Genomic DNA, 13,786 nt, shown 5'->3' on the forward strand with positions numbered 1-13,786 from the left:
AAAATACATAAAAATAATTAATGAATGATAAATGTAAGCAGTTTAAACTTTTGAAAGGAGAAAAAACAGAGATATTTAATAACTATCACTTCATATTAAATAATAATAATTTAATGTTATTTTAAGCATTAATTTTACAAGGCCTTATTTCAAGTAGTCTATTAATCAATATACACTGTTCTGCCACTTTATTAGATACACCTATCTAGTAGCATGTTGGGCCTAATTTAGCCTTCAAAACAGTCTGAATTTGTCTAGGCCTGGATTGAACAAGATTCTGAAAACGTTGTGCAGGAATGGAGTACCATGCAGACATGAGTGTGTCACGCAGTTCCTTGAGATTCAACGGAGGTGTAGGCCTGCAGCAAACAGCCCTTTCCAGCTCATTCCAAAGATGTTCAATAGGATTGAGATCCATGGACTGAGCGGACCACTGCAGCAAAGATAAGTCATTGTCACGTTCCTGGAACCATTCCATAGTGATTCGAGCTTTGTACACCAGCGCCTTAATCTGCTGGAAGTAACCATCTGACTGAGGATAAACTAACAACATGAATGGATTCACTCTGTCAGCAACAATGTTTAGGTACGATGTGGCATTCAGACGTGAATCTATGGGTATCAATGGACCCAAACATGTGCCAAGCAAACATTCCCCACACCATAACACTGCCTCTATCACCTTGCATAGCAGTTGTCAGACACGACGGGTCCATGGATTCATGTGGTTTTCACCAAATTTTGAGCCTTCCATCAACATGATGCACCAGGAACTTTGACTCGTCAGACCAAGCAACTGTTTTCCAATCCTTGATAGTCTGGTGCTGGTGTTGCTGTGCCCACAGGAGGTATGCTCTCTTGTTCTTCATTGATAAAAAAGGTACATGATGTGGCCGTCGGCTGTTGTAGCCCATTCGCTGCAAACGCTGCAAAGTGCGACTAGTGAGGGGAACAAAGAGTGGTCTGTTGCAATATTTTGTTCTGCGCACCAAGGTTGTATACTGACATGTGCAACATTGTGGCTCGTCTGTTTGCGCAATTCTAGCCATCCTCCTCTGACCTCTCTCATCAACAAGCGATTTTCTTCCACAGCAGTGCCATTGAGAGGATGTTTTCTGTTCGTTGCACCATTCTCGATACACCCTTGAAACTGTGGTGCATGAGAAGTTCAGGAGAACTGCCATTTCGGAGAAGCTTTTTCCAGCATGTCTTGCACCTACTACCATGCCACGTTCGAAGTCCATTAGATCACTCCTTTTCCACATTCTTGCTACAGTTTATATGCTTAACTGATACTAGAAATATTGTTCTGCTGCATCTATATCCACAACTGTGGTCATGTGACTTCCAACGTTGTGGGACAAACCATTTGTGTGCACAGCAGGGGTGTACCTAATAAAGTGGCAGCGCAGTGTATGTTTAAACTGAAAAGAAAAAAAAGGTTGTCTTTATACAATCACTGAATGTGAATTCGACAATGCAATTGATTCAGTATTCAACTGAACTTTTTTCTTGTTTTAATTTTTGTAGTACAATGGACTTAGGTAATTCAGTATTATTTATTTTATAATACTGGCCATTTAAAATTTTTTCTTCCCCTAGAACCTCCTATTTTAGACATGGAAAAATCATTTCTTTTTAAATAATAATATAGTGCATATTGTTGAACAACTCAATGAGCTGGGAATTAGTCACATTAAGAATATGTCATTAGAAAAGCAAATGCTGTATTCTGCTAAAAGAGTAAAGAGACTATTTGTTATGACAATCATTATTAACCTGTTCGTTAACACAAGGCATTAGTGACATCAAATAGTATTTGTTACATCTCAATAAATCACTGCAAGAGATTGCAAACAAGTCTAAAAACAGCATAAGCTTACCTTCAGCTAAATGTCACCAAGCAGCACAAGCAAACTCTTATTAAGAAAGAAGTGATGAAAGTTAAAACACGCACAGAGAGAAAGAGGGAGAGAGAGAGAAAAAATCAGATATTGTTGAGCAATGTGAAATTATTCCTAACACACACCCTATTTACAAATACAAAATAAAATACAAAAATAAGATGTGGAATCTTGGAATTGCAGCACAGCTTCTTCGCATCTTGTGGTTAATACTGATTAGTTTGTAGTAATGCTGGTAATACTGAACAGCAGATAAACAAATCATCCTCGGGTGGGTGGGTGGGTGAGTGAGTGAGTGAGAGTCACTTAAAAAGGTAGCTACAAATGCACATGATGTCTTGTATGTAATTTATAGGACCTTTGCAAGTAGGGAAAAGGATATCATTGTTCCATTGTATAAAACACCATATGATGATGAGACTGCATTTAGAATACTGTATTTAGCCTGAAGGTCACACCTAAAAAAAAAAAAAAAAAAAAATTTCTAGAGAAAGCTCAAAGAAGGGTAAACAGCACTATCAATGAAGAACAGCTTAGAAAGTGTGGACTGTAAACACTGACATCTTGGGAAGGAATGGAGAATAAAATGATCAAGGTAGGTCATTTTATTATAAAAAGTCTTAGGGAATAACAAAAGTCTGGATCTCACAAACTTACCTTTGGGCAGTGTGTATCACTGGAATCAATTACCTGCCAAGGTGGCCTTGGCAAAGAGTCTGGTATTCTCCAGAAATTTTAAGAACAATGTGCAAAACTAGAGAACCATATGATTTTGTGAATAAAAACAGGCATGGTCTTAGCAGTGCAATGGCAATGTGTGGCATATGTAACTTGAGACTTTTAATAAAATTAAATAAGTTACTTATGCTACACATTTGTCCAACAGATTACAATGATTAGCAATTGGTGAGCTATACTTGCAATCTAATTTTCTGTCTTTCCAAGTGTTCTTGCTTCTAGCCAAGACAACATCCAATGCTTTTATTATAAGTCATATACTTAATTAATAATGAATAAAAACTGAATGGTAATACAAGATATATTAGCATAACATTACAGTTCAAATCTCCATTATGGTTTAGAAAGGTGACTTTATTTTTTTAGAAAAAAAAAATTATTGATCATTATTGATCAACTAAGTAGCTGAGTGCAAAAAATTTCCTATCAAACCTGCCATTCTAATTCCTTAATAAACTACTCTTATGCAAATTCCTGCCTTTTCAACATTTCTATGGAAGTTAAAGATAATAAATATATAACAGTAAAATAATCCTCCTCAAATAAATCTAGTAAAACATTATTGCAAATTAATGTAGACAGTTCATATATTACATCATAGGTAACATATAAAACTCTGATGAAAATAATTCATACATTTACTACAGGAATAACTGTCGGCTGTTCAGGAAGTGCAGCCCTTTCCAACAGCAGTGATCTATTCCATGCTCCAGAATTTGGCAAAATGTCCTTCTGAACAGTTCTCTGAGGAGGAAGTTGCTGCCATGGTGGAATGAACATCTGTTGATTAGTAGACCAACTAGACTGCAATATTTTAAAAACAGCTAATTGTATATAATTCTTTATAAAAACTCATCTGTTAAAATTTCTGAAATCAGATATTAAAATCATATTCTGCTTACTAACATATGGGACAACATGTTATACCCAAATATCCAATACATGTATGACTATACTGCCACATAAACAAAAATTAACCAATGAATAAAAACAAAGCAGTTTACAATAGAAATTACTATAACTGTACAATTAAAACACAATAAACAGGGATATCTGAGAAAATTAAAGCAAAATAACACACACACACACACACACACACACACACACACACACACACACACACACACACACACACACACAAGTAGACAAAACTTGGAGCATTTGAAAGTGGGGTGCTATTCAAAAAGCGAACTCAGAGTTGCTTGTCTTTTCTTTCTGGAAAGTGCACTAAAAATGTTACAAACAAAATAGGTAAGAAACTTATCCTAATGTCCAGTGAATACTATTGTATGATACACTTCAGTAGAGCCATATTAAATATGCTACTGACCCATACTTAGTACTGTAGGCTTCAATAACCTTTTGTACTTGGAATTATCATTACAAAAGAGGGGGGCCAGACAAATTTCAAATGCAAAGCACCTTGACAGAATTAAGTTTCCCTATAATAAAAGAATGAGATTACATGAGATAAACTACAAAAGGGCTGACATAGCGCTGAGTGTAGTAGCATATGTGTTTTGAATGAACCAGGTTCAAGTCCAAGTGAATGCCAAATATAGTTAATGATTGTATTCACTGTCAACATGATTAACTGTAAACCCCCTCCGACCTAGTGATCATGCTAGAGTATAAAGTTCTTTAATTTCCATAATATAAGAACCTAATTATGCTAATAAATTTCTTTTAATATGCAGTGGTTGAGTATCTTTCATTTAGATATGGTGTGTGTGTGTGTGTGTGTGTGTGCGCGCGCGAAGTTATGTAAAAGAATATAAACAGATAGCCTCAGCTAATTATTGATGGGATATATTGAGTGGAGCTAGCCCTTGTTAACGTTCCATTCAATGTAACCATATATCTATAATTAGCTATATTATCATTTTAATTTTACTATTTCATTTTATTTTATTATATGTGTTTATTTATAGGGTACAACAAAGAAGTCTAACTTAGGTTAACTGAACTTGGCACTTTGAAGTAATAAGTATAGTTTTCACCCCTGATACTTTTGCTAAATTCTCCAATTTATCTAGTTGGTATTATAATTATTTTTTTTTTTTTTTTATTATAATTAACTATAGTGATCACTGAATTATGACCACCTTTATGAAAACAATGTGCCCCGTTGACCATGTGAGGTATGAGAGTGTGGAGTTAGTTGACCTACGTAGTATAGATAAGGTGTCAGTGGTTCAGTAGGTAGTAAAATTCCAAGCATGATGGGTAAAAGAATTTATCGGACTTTGATAAAGGACAGATTGTAGGTGCTCGACAAGCTGGTGCCTCAATTTCCCAAACGGCTGAACTGGTTGGGTGTTCGAGAGCCACCACCATAGTTAAAGTGTGCCAGGACTGGCGTCAAAATGGTCAAACAACGACCCGAGAGCAAAACTGCAAAGGTCAGCGAAAGGTCGATGTTAGAGGTGAGCGGTGGGTCCGACAACTCGTACAGGCGCAGCACTGTTGAAGGGTTGACTAACCAATACAACATTAGAGGTGAGCGGCAGATCCGACAACTCGTACAGGCGCAGCACTGTTCAAGAGTTGACTACCCAATACAACATGGGCCACCCTGGAACAATATCTGGCATGAACAGATATTGACTCCCCCGATATCAATCCCATAGAGCACTTGTGGGACACTATGGAAAGGCATATCAGACATATGGATACACCAATCATCTCCATACCTGACCAGATTACACACAGCTTGGTTGGCCATACCTCCCGAACACTTCGGAGATCTTATTGAATCAATGCCACGTAGGATAGCTGCTGTACTGAGGGCAAAAGGAGGACCTACAAAGTATTACGTAGGTGGTCATAATTCAGTGATCATTCAGTGTATATTATATTATATATATATATATATATATATTATATATATATAAAATATAATACCAGTGAGTAAAAACAAGGAGAAAAAGTGGAAAAATAAAAGTATGTTGGATATAACAAATGCACCAGAGAGCGCAAAGCAGCAGCAAAGAATGTAGATGTATATGTACATATAAATATGAAGCTGGAGGTGTAAGTTACACAAAAGCCAAGAGGAAAAAGATAACAGAAAATGAATACTTAAGACTAAAGTATGTAGTGGTATAGCAGAATGTGTAACAAACAAGACTAAAGATATAAAACAGAAGTGGCTGTAATTTAAAGAATAGCATCGCGTAAAGCAGCAGATAGCTAATTCTTAAATTGATATAAAAAAATATAAAATAAAATACCAGTGAGTTAAAACCAGGAGAAAAAGTGGAAAAATAAAAATATGACAAATGCACCAAAACGCTCAAAGCAGCAGCAAAGGCTGCAGATGTATATAGTAAGAAATATAACAGTTAAATGTAAAGATGGAAGTGTAAGTTACACGGAATGCCAAAAGCTGAAAAAAATGCAGGTTGTATCATAAAGACAATTAAAAAGAAGTGACCTGTAAAAAAATATTAAATAAGAATGAAAAATAAAAAATAAAAGTCGCTGGCATCAGATAAGGGCAGTCAAATTTGGCTATAATTCAAAAATGGGGAAGTAGAGCAAATACGTAATAAAATCTGATGACAGTAAAAGTAAAACTTGATACATGATCAGGTATTTCATCAGGGGACTACACCTGACCATGCATCAAAGGACTGCATTTCTATACATATAAAATATATATATATATATATATATATATATATATATATATATTATAAGAAATAAGTATACTGGGTTAAAAAGTGGCAACAGAGATAAAAATAAAAATATGACAAATCCATCTGAGCAGTGCACAAAGCAGCAACAAAGGATTGATTGGTTGATTTTTGTGGCATAAAAACAGCAAGGTTATAGTGTGCCATGAAAAGGTGAAATTCAAGAAAGATGAGCAAAGGATATGAAAGTTTTTATATATGCAAAACAGACCTAATAATTCCACCTCGCATATTATATATATAACATACATATATATATATATATAAAACACATCATTTCAACTTGGAATAATTCCCCTGACCTCAGCCCCCCACCCCTAGCATACGTAAAAATCAACCCTCTCATGATTTGCAAATATATCGCCCCACAGCAATATTGACATCACGCCATAACAAACAATAGGCGTACCTGTGTACTAAAAACCGATCAGTTAATAAAACAAACAGAGAACAGGTCTAACCCCCTTTTTCCGACAGACCTCCACAGGCCAACTGACTGTAAGTAAAAACCTTCTCACTTAACCAGATACTTACCTGTTGGGCTTTGTATCACCTATACCAGTTTGCCGATTCCGATTATAAGATTAAAATATTACTAAAGATTAAAAATATTTCTAAAAATTAAAAATTAAAATTAAAGAAAACGTTAAATTGAATAAAGTTATCTAAAATCATTTAATTAAGTATAAAAATATCACTATAATGGCAAAAGTGATATTGAAACTGAAACGGGAGACATTCCTTTAAACTGGCTATCGATCCGCTCAAAGCCCCAGATGAAGTAGCGGATAAATGACCAGATAAAAGAATGTTAGTTGACATTGATTTGATGTTTGATTGAAATATATATATAATATTAGCTTCATTTATTATTATTATTATTATTATTACAGACCCCCAGGAAGAAGTTAGACTACACATGCTAACTGGTTTTCCTGTTCCCTATACACCTAAATACCTATATAGATAATATATATATATAAATGTTAGACTACACATGCTAACTGGTTTTCCTGTTCCCTATACACCTAAATACCTATATAGATAATAAATAAATACCAGAAAATAGATTAAATCGACCAAATCGAAGCAATTTGTTCAATTAACCTGTAAAAAAGCAAGCACATATAATGTATAATTGCCATATCCATGACAATAGCATTAACGTAGCAAGAGATGAAGAAGAAATAATCACATAGGCTTTAATAATAATAGAAAACACAATATATATATATATCAATTTTCCAGTAAAATCAAAACAATTTGATAATGCGTGATCGTTTTAAGTTAAAAACCCATAAAAATGTGAATAACCTCGAGTAACAGAGTGTTAGGGACATAAAATTTACAAATAATATTCTTTATTCTCTGACCTTAATCTTCATAAAAAATGCTGAAAATGCCTACAATAATAATCTAAGTACTCTGGGAAAATTGCAAAGCAACATATTCAGCATGGCTATCAAATGTAAGCAGTGGTTGCAAAACACTGCCTACAGCATGTTGGGAGCCATGCTGGATACACTGCTTTTCAATTTTCCCAGAGTGTGCAGATTATTGTTGTAGGCATTTTCTTTTGCATAGCCCCACAAAAAAGAAATCAAATGGTAAGAAATCTAGTGAGATTAGTGGCTATATTCCATCAGAAATCATGCAATATCCAAATAAGAGAAGCAGTACAGCCACATATGCACATGAGGTGTGACTTGACAAAAACCACACCTTAACTATCTCTTCCTCAGTGAAGTGTCTCAGGAATTTATGGATTATGTCAATGTACATATCCATGTCAGTACATCGAAAAAGATAGGTCTAAAAATCCTGCAGTAGGTCATTGAACATGATATGCTGATCTTCACAGATTGTAGGGAAGTTTCACACTGCATGAAGATTTTCCATACACCACAGACAAGCATTTTGAGAGTTCACATACCCAGTCAGGTGAAACCAAGCCTCATCAGAGAAGAAAGTCCAGTCTAACATCTGAAGGTCTTTATCTACTTTTTTCCAGTAACCATCCACAGTAATGATTTTGTTTTCCACAGTCTTGTGGGGAAAAGTTGATGCATGACATGCACTTTGTATGAAATTAATTTTCTCACTGCTATATGGCTACTGCTGTATAATATTCCCTTCTGTTGTGCAAGACACCATAGTGACTTGTGGAATTGCTACCAGACTCTTCCTAACCTTTGCTAAACATTCCTTAGTCACAACAGTCGATGTGCAAACACAACTCACAACATTCACATTAGCAGTCTCCCTGAACATTTTCACAAGCTTCCATACCACAGATGTTGTTGCCTTACAATATTGAGATTAACTACAAAAATCATGTTGGGCAGTTTTAAATGCCTGTTTTGAGGTAATGTTCCACCATGAACACACACACCTCTATGCTAAATGCCATGTTCATTTACTGTTTATACTGCACAAGTGTACTTTTACAGCTTGTAGACATATGGCGAAGCTATGGACAGATTAAAGAATGTATTTTGTAAATTTCATATCTCTTGCACTCTTTCAAAGTTATTCACATTTTCATGAGTTTAAAATGATCACCTTCTACACAATCATCATCTAGATGAACCAAAATTACATGCTCATCCCTTTGGGAGTTTTAATTCATTTCTTTTAACCTTTAATTTTATATTCATTAAGTTAATGTGAATATAAAGTTGAGTACTACGGAGAAAATAAATTTTTACTATAACAAATATAGTGTCTAACTGAAAGCAACCCACCTAAGTGAATGCTCAATTATTATGAATAAACTAAACACAAATTACATCTTCAAATGTTTTCCTTAAATCACCAGTCATTTTAGTTTCAAATATCTGTTTAATCTCCTTCATAAATCTTCCAACATGCCTATATCATCTTAAGTTTGCTTTACTTATCTTTGATTGGATATTCGCTACACTTTTTTTTTTATTACTTCATTTGTAATATGGTCTAGCAATTGCTTCCATCTGTTAGCTGACATGGCTAACAAACATGAATTAATTTTCTTAAAACTCTCATTTATGAAGATTCAAATTTTTGATCAATTCTTTTATTTCTTTATTTCTTCCCAAAGCTCTCAACTCCATAGGCTTAAAACAGCTAATTTTGTCATTTTGCTAATTTTTTTTTCTTGGTTCCAAATGGCTTCCTATACTTTCTGCTTTACTTATTCTGTTATTTATTTCCATGTTTAATTTCCATCTTCATTAAAAACTGTTTGCAGACACATAAAATAGTTTTTAATGAAGTTTCTTTGAATATAATGAATGCATACTGATTCTATACTAACCTGTTCCAATTTTAGTTATTTAGTCCATACTTTAAAAGTTTCCTTCTCTTGAAATTATTATAACTTTTGTTTTTATGTACTAATTTTCATAAAATTGTCTACGACCTTTATTCGGTAGTTCTTCACGATCTAGCAAGATTCTATTTAATAGTACAATGCAATTAGTATTTAATTAACCATTCATTTTTTACATCCCCCATACGCTAAATTTTGTCAGTAACATATTTCTTTTATTATTAAATGGATTCCATAGAAATTCACGTCACATTAATATCAAGAATGCCATTTAACTTTTGAGCAATATGATTTCTATATTTAATGCTTGTTGTAAATCTGAAATCATTTTGATTTTTTTGTCCTCTACTAGTTTAATCACTTTTCAATGCATACTGATTGTATCCAACACCAACCAACTATATTCAAAACGATCAACTACATATAAATACTGTACAATAAAAATTTTTAAAATACATAAAATTGCACAAATAAAATAATATTACTATATAATTAAAATACTGAAGGGTTGAAATATACAATAGCTTTGGACAGTGCCTTCCTTATCAAATTGTATCTAGCAGCCTGCCCAATATGTACCTGTCTAACACATGGAGTGATCTTGTACATTCATACCAACATCCATACTTTCCAAAATGTATACTCAATCATCTCTTCTCAATTTTCCAATACTTCCTTCAAACCCTTACTACAGATTTGCCATTTTTGCAAACTTTTTTTTTTCCCTTTAAAATCATCATCCTTTAATTTTTCTAAAATTTGAAAGAGCAGATTTTCGGACTTTGTCACATGTTTTTTTTTTTTCATGATCAACAAATCTTAAATACATAAATACCAGCTTTTTTTTTTTTTTTTTTTTTTTAATGTTTCCATGAAAAAGCAAATATTTGATTCCTGTATCCCTGTGTTTGGGCTAAAACTTAAATGTTCTTCCACAAGAATTTCAACAATACTTCTAACCCTCTTCTCTGACACTTGTAAATATTTTAGCTGATATACTAAAACCTTTGTAACTGCCACATTCAGCTTTATTTTCCTTTTTATATACTTATACATTTAACACCTTCCTCCTGGTAAATTAAATCCAGATAACAGAATGCAACCATTGTTACACTCATTTTCCCTTCAGCTCTTAGCCTTTCAGATCTAATTTCATCTATAGTCTGTGCTGCCTTGCCATATTTGTTTACTATGGCCTTTTATACCTCAACAACAGATATAAGATCCATCATTTCCTCCATTCCCATATTTTGCTCTTTTTCTTCAATGTCTTCAGTTCTTTTATTAGCAATTAAAGGTATTTACTTCATACTTCTAAAATAACCTTCTCTTTTGTTTAAACTTATAATTTCTATTACCTTCGGGTTTTCCACCTAATGTGAGATTCTTAACTAAATGCCAAAACCTTTCTGATACTGTACTTGTTTTCCATGTTTTCCCCAAAATCCTTCATGTTTTTCTTTAACCTCTTTCATATATACAGCTGAAATCCATTAACACATGATTTGTTAGAACATGATTCCACTTATGACGTGATGCAAGCATGGTTCTCATTTTTTGTCAGTTGAAACGTGTTTTTAGCCACTGAAGAGCAACGTTTTGGATTCCTTGTGAACACATGGCAATTATTGTTTTCTGTATTCATAAATGATATTAATGATGGTATATCAAGCTTAATGTCGAAGTTTGCAGACGATACAAAGGTAGGCAGGGTTGTCAAGGACACTACTGACACTATGCTGCTGCAACAGGATCTGGAAAGGTTGAGCAGATGGGCTGAGAGGTGGCAAATGAAGTTTAACATTGATAAATGTAAAGTACTACACATGGGAAACAGCAACCCCAGAGCAACGTATCAACTCTGTGGTACTACACTGACAGTGGTAGAGAATGAAAGGGACCTGGGGGTGGTTGTGCAGGCAGATATGAAGTTCTCTGAGCAGTGCAGACGGGCTACAAGAGTAGCTCATGGTGTCTTGTCAATGATATACAGGAATTTTTCTAGCAGGGATAAGGAGGTGATTATCGCCTTGTATAAGGCAATGGTCAGGCCACACCTTGAGTATTGTATACAGGTCTTGAGGCCACAATTATAGGAAGGATGTAGAGCTGCTGGAACGAGTACAGAGAAGGGCAAGATTAGTGAATGGAACAAGGGGTTGCTCTTAGAAAGAAAGGCTTAAGTTTTGCAAATTACAGTGTCTTTAGACTAGGCACCTGTGAGGTGATCTGATTGAGGTGTATAAAGCCTTGAATGGTTTGAGCATGCTCAATGCTGATGGGATTCTTCCTCTTGCTCAGAATAATCACCTGAGAGGGCATAAATTCCAATTGAGGAAAGACAGATGTAGGATAGACGTGCGGAAATTTGCCTTTAGCCAGCGGGTGGTTGGTTGGTGGAACAGACTTCCATCCCTTGTCGTGGAAGTTGATAGCCTAAATAAGTTTAAGGCTCAGCTGGACAGGTATTTTGAACGGACAGAGGGGTGAAGTGGAAGTGGTTTCTTTTTTTTTTTTTTTTTTTTTTTTTTGGCTGATGCTGCATAAGCTTGCTTTCTTGCATCAAATGCCTCTACTAATGCTAATGCTATTTTCAGTTTAATGCAAATCCATGATATACATTATCCTTTGATTTCCATAAAAACAACAATAAATAACTTGTAACTTTACTGCACACCTAAGTTAAAAAATCCTAAACGATCTTCATGGAAATGAGTCCGCAGCATTCACTGCAAGTAATGGATGACTAACAGGTTTGAAAAAGTGGCATGGAACACTAAAACAATATATCAGGTTCAGCCCAGGGGCGTATTTGGTGGGGGGCATATTCCCCCCTTAACCAGGCATATAACTAGGTGCACCTAGGTCTATATAAAAAAAACGGATCCAAAACCTTGTTTATCATGCTTCCCCCCTTACAATGATATCTGGATAAGATAGTGTTCAGCCGATGATGAAGCTGCATGCTCTTACCCTGTCCAGCTTCAAAAAATAATTGAAAATGGTGGCTATACCACAGAACAAGTATATAACTGTGATGAGACCCGACTTTGTTATTAAATGTTACCCCAAAACTCTGGCTTCTAAGAGCAACAGTCTCTTTGACTGTTGACTTTGACACAAGACTTCAAGCAAATGAAAGACAGAGTGACCATAATTTTCCGTATAAACCAAACAGGAAATCACAAACTGAAGCCACTTTGTTTAGGAAAGTTTAAATCACCACAGTGCTTCCATCTTATGAACATGGTCTCTATGCCATTTGCCTATGACTTTAGCAAAAATGCATGGATGACTTCCAGCACTTTTGAAAACTGGTTTCATAAGCAATTTGTACCTGATGTACGTAACACCTATGGCAATAAGGGCTGAATACCAAAGTTCTCTTGCTGCTGGATACCTGCTCTACCCATCCTCCTGCCGATAACTTAATAAGCAGAGATGGTAAAATCTGAGTGAGCTACTTACCAAAAAACACCACATCAAAGACACAGCCTCTGGATCAAGGTATTATATCAACGTTTAAAATGAACTTCTGCAAGACTCTGATACAGCAAATAATCACTAGAGAGGATTCTGTTACCTCATATTTAAAGAAGCTGAACTTAAAGGAAGTATTTTATATTGGTGGCAAAGCCTGGGAAACCATGATGAAAATGTATATTTTAAAATGTTGGAGAAACATATTGGGTGCAAGTCTGGTCTCAGATAATCCCAAGTAGCCAAGTGACAGTGATGAGGAGAATGAATTTGGGGGATTTATAGAGGAAGATGTTGCTGTTGCCGATCAGTTCTTGGAAAGGTACACTAAAGGCGGCCTGACAGAAGATGACGTGGCCAATGCCAAGTGAGTTCTGGCACAGTTTGTTGATAGAGAAAAAGGGCCACAATAGAATGTTGGGTAGATGGGGAAAACTGTCCTGCATATGAGCACATGACTGACTCAGAAATAATTGAAAATGTTATAAGCGAAAGTTATGATTCAGATGCAACCGGAGCCACCACCTAAGGTCGCAGAGGTACTCGCTGGTTTGCAAACTGGACTTAAATTTCTTGAAACAGAAAAGGTAGATTCCCTTTCAATTTTACAGTTAAAACATTTATTGAAATTGTTAAAAAGAAATAAAGAGATGTAA

At 35.0% G+C, this 13,786-nt stretch overlaps 1 protein-coding gene across 7 annotated transcripts in view; it reads right to left on the reverse strand.

Moving 5' to 3' along the window:
• LOC150079830 (homeodomain-interacting protein kinase 2-like) overlaps positions 1–13,786 on the reverse strand; it is a 264,858-nt gene that overhangs the window by 48,704 nt on the left and 202,368 nt on the right. For all 7 annotated transcript variants that reach the window (XM_090383658.1, XM_090383655.1, XM_090383654.1 and 4 more), the window contains one exon: positions 3,279–3,446. In XM_090383658.1, coding sequence (XP_090239784.1) covers positions 3,279–3,446 — 168 coding nt within the window. The remainder of the gene's footprint in view (positions 1–3,278; positions 3,447–13,786) is intronic.

Source organism: Mastigoproctus giganteus, chromosome 10 (assembly GCF_048544385.1).
Source record: "Mastigoproctus giganteus isolate SK-2022 chromosome 10, ASM4854438v1, whole genome shotgun sequence".
Lineage (NCBI taxonomy): Eukaryota > Metazoa > Arthropoda > Arachnida > Uropygi > Thelyphonidae > Mastigoproctus > Mastigoproctus giganteus.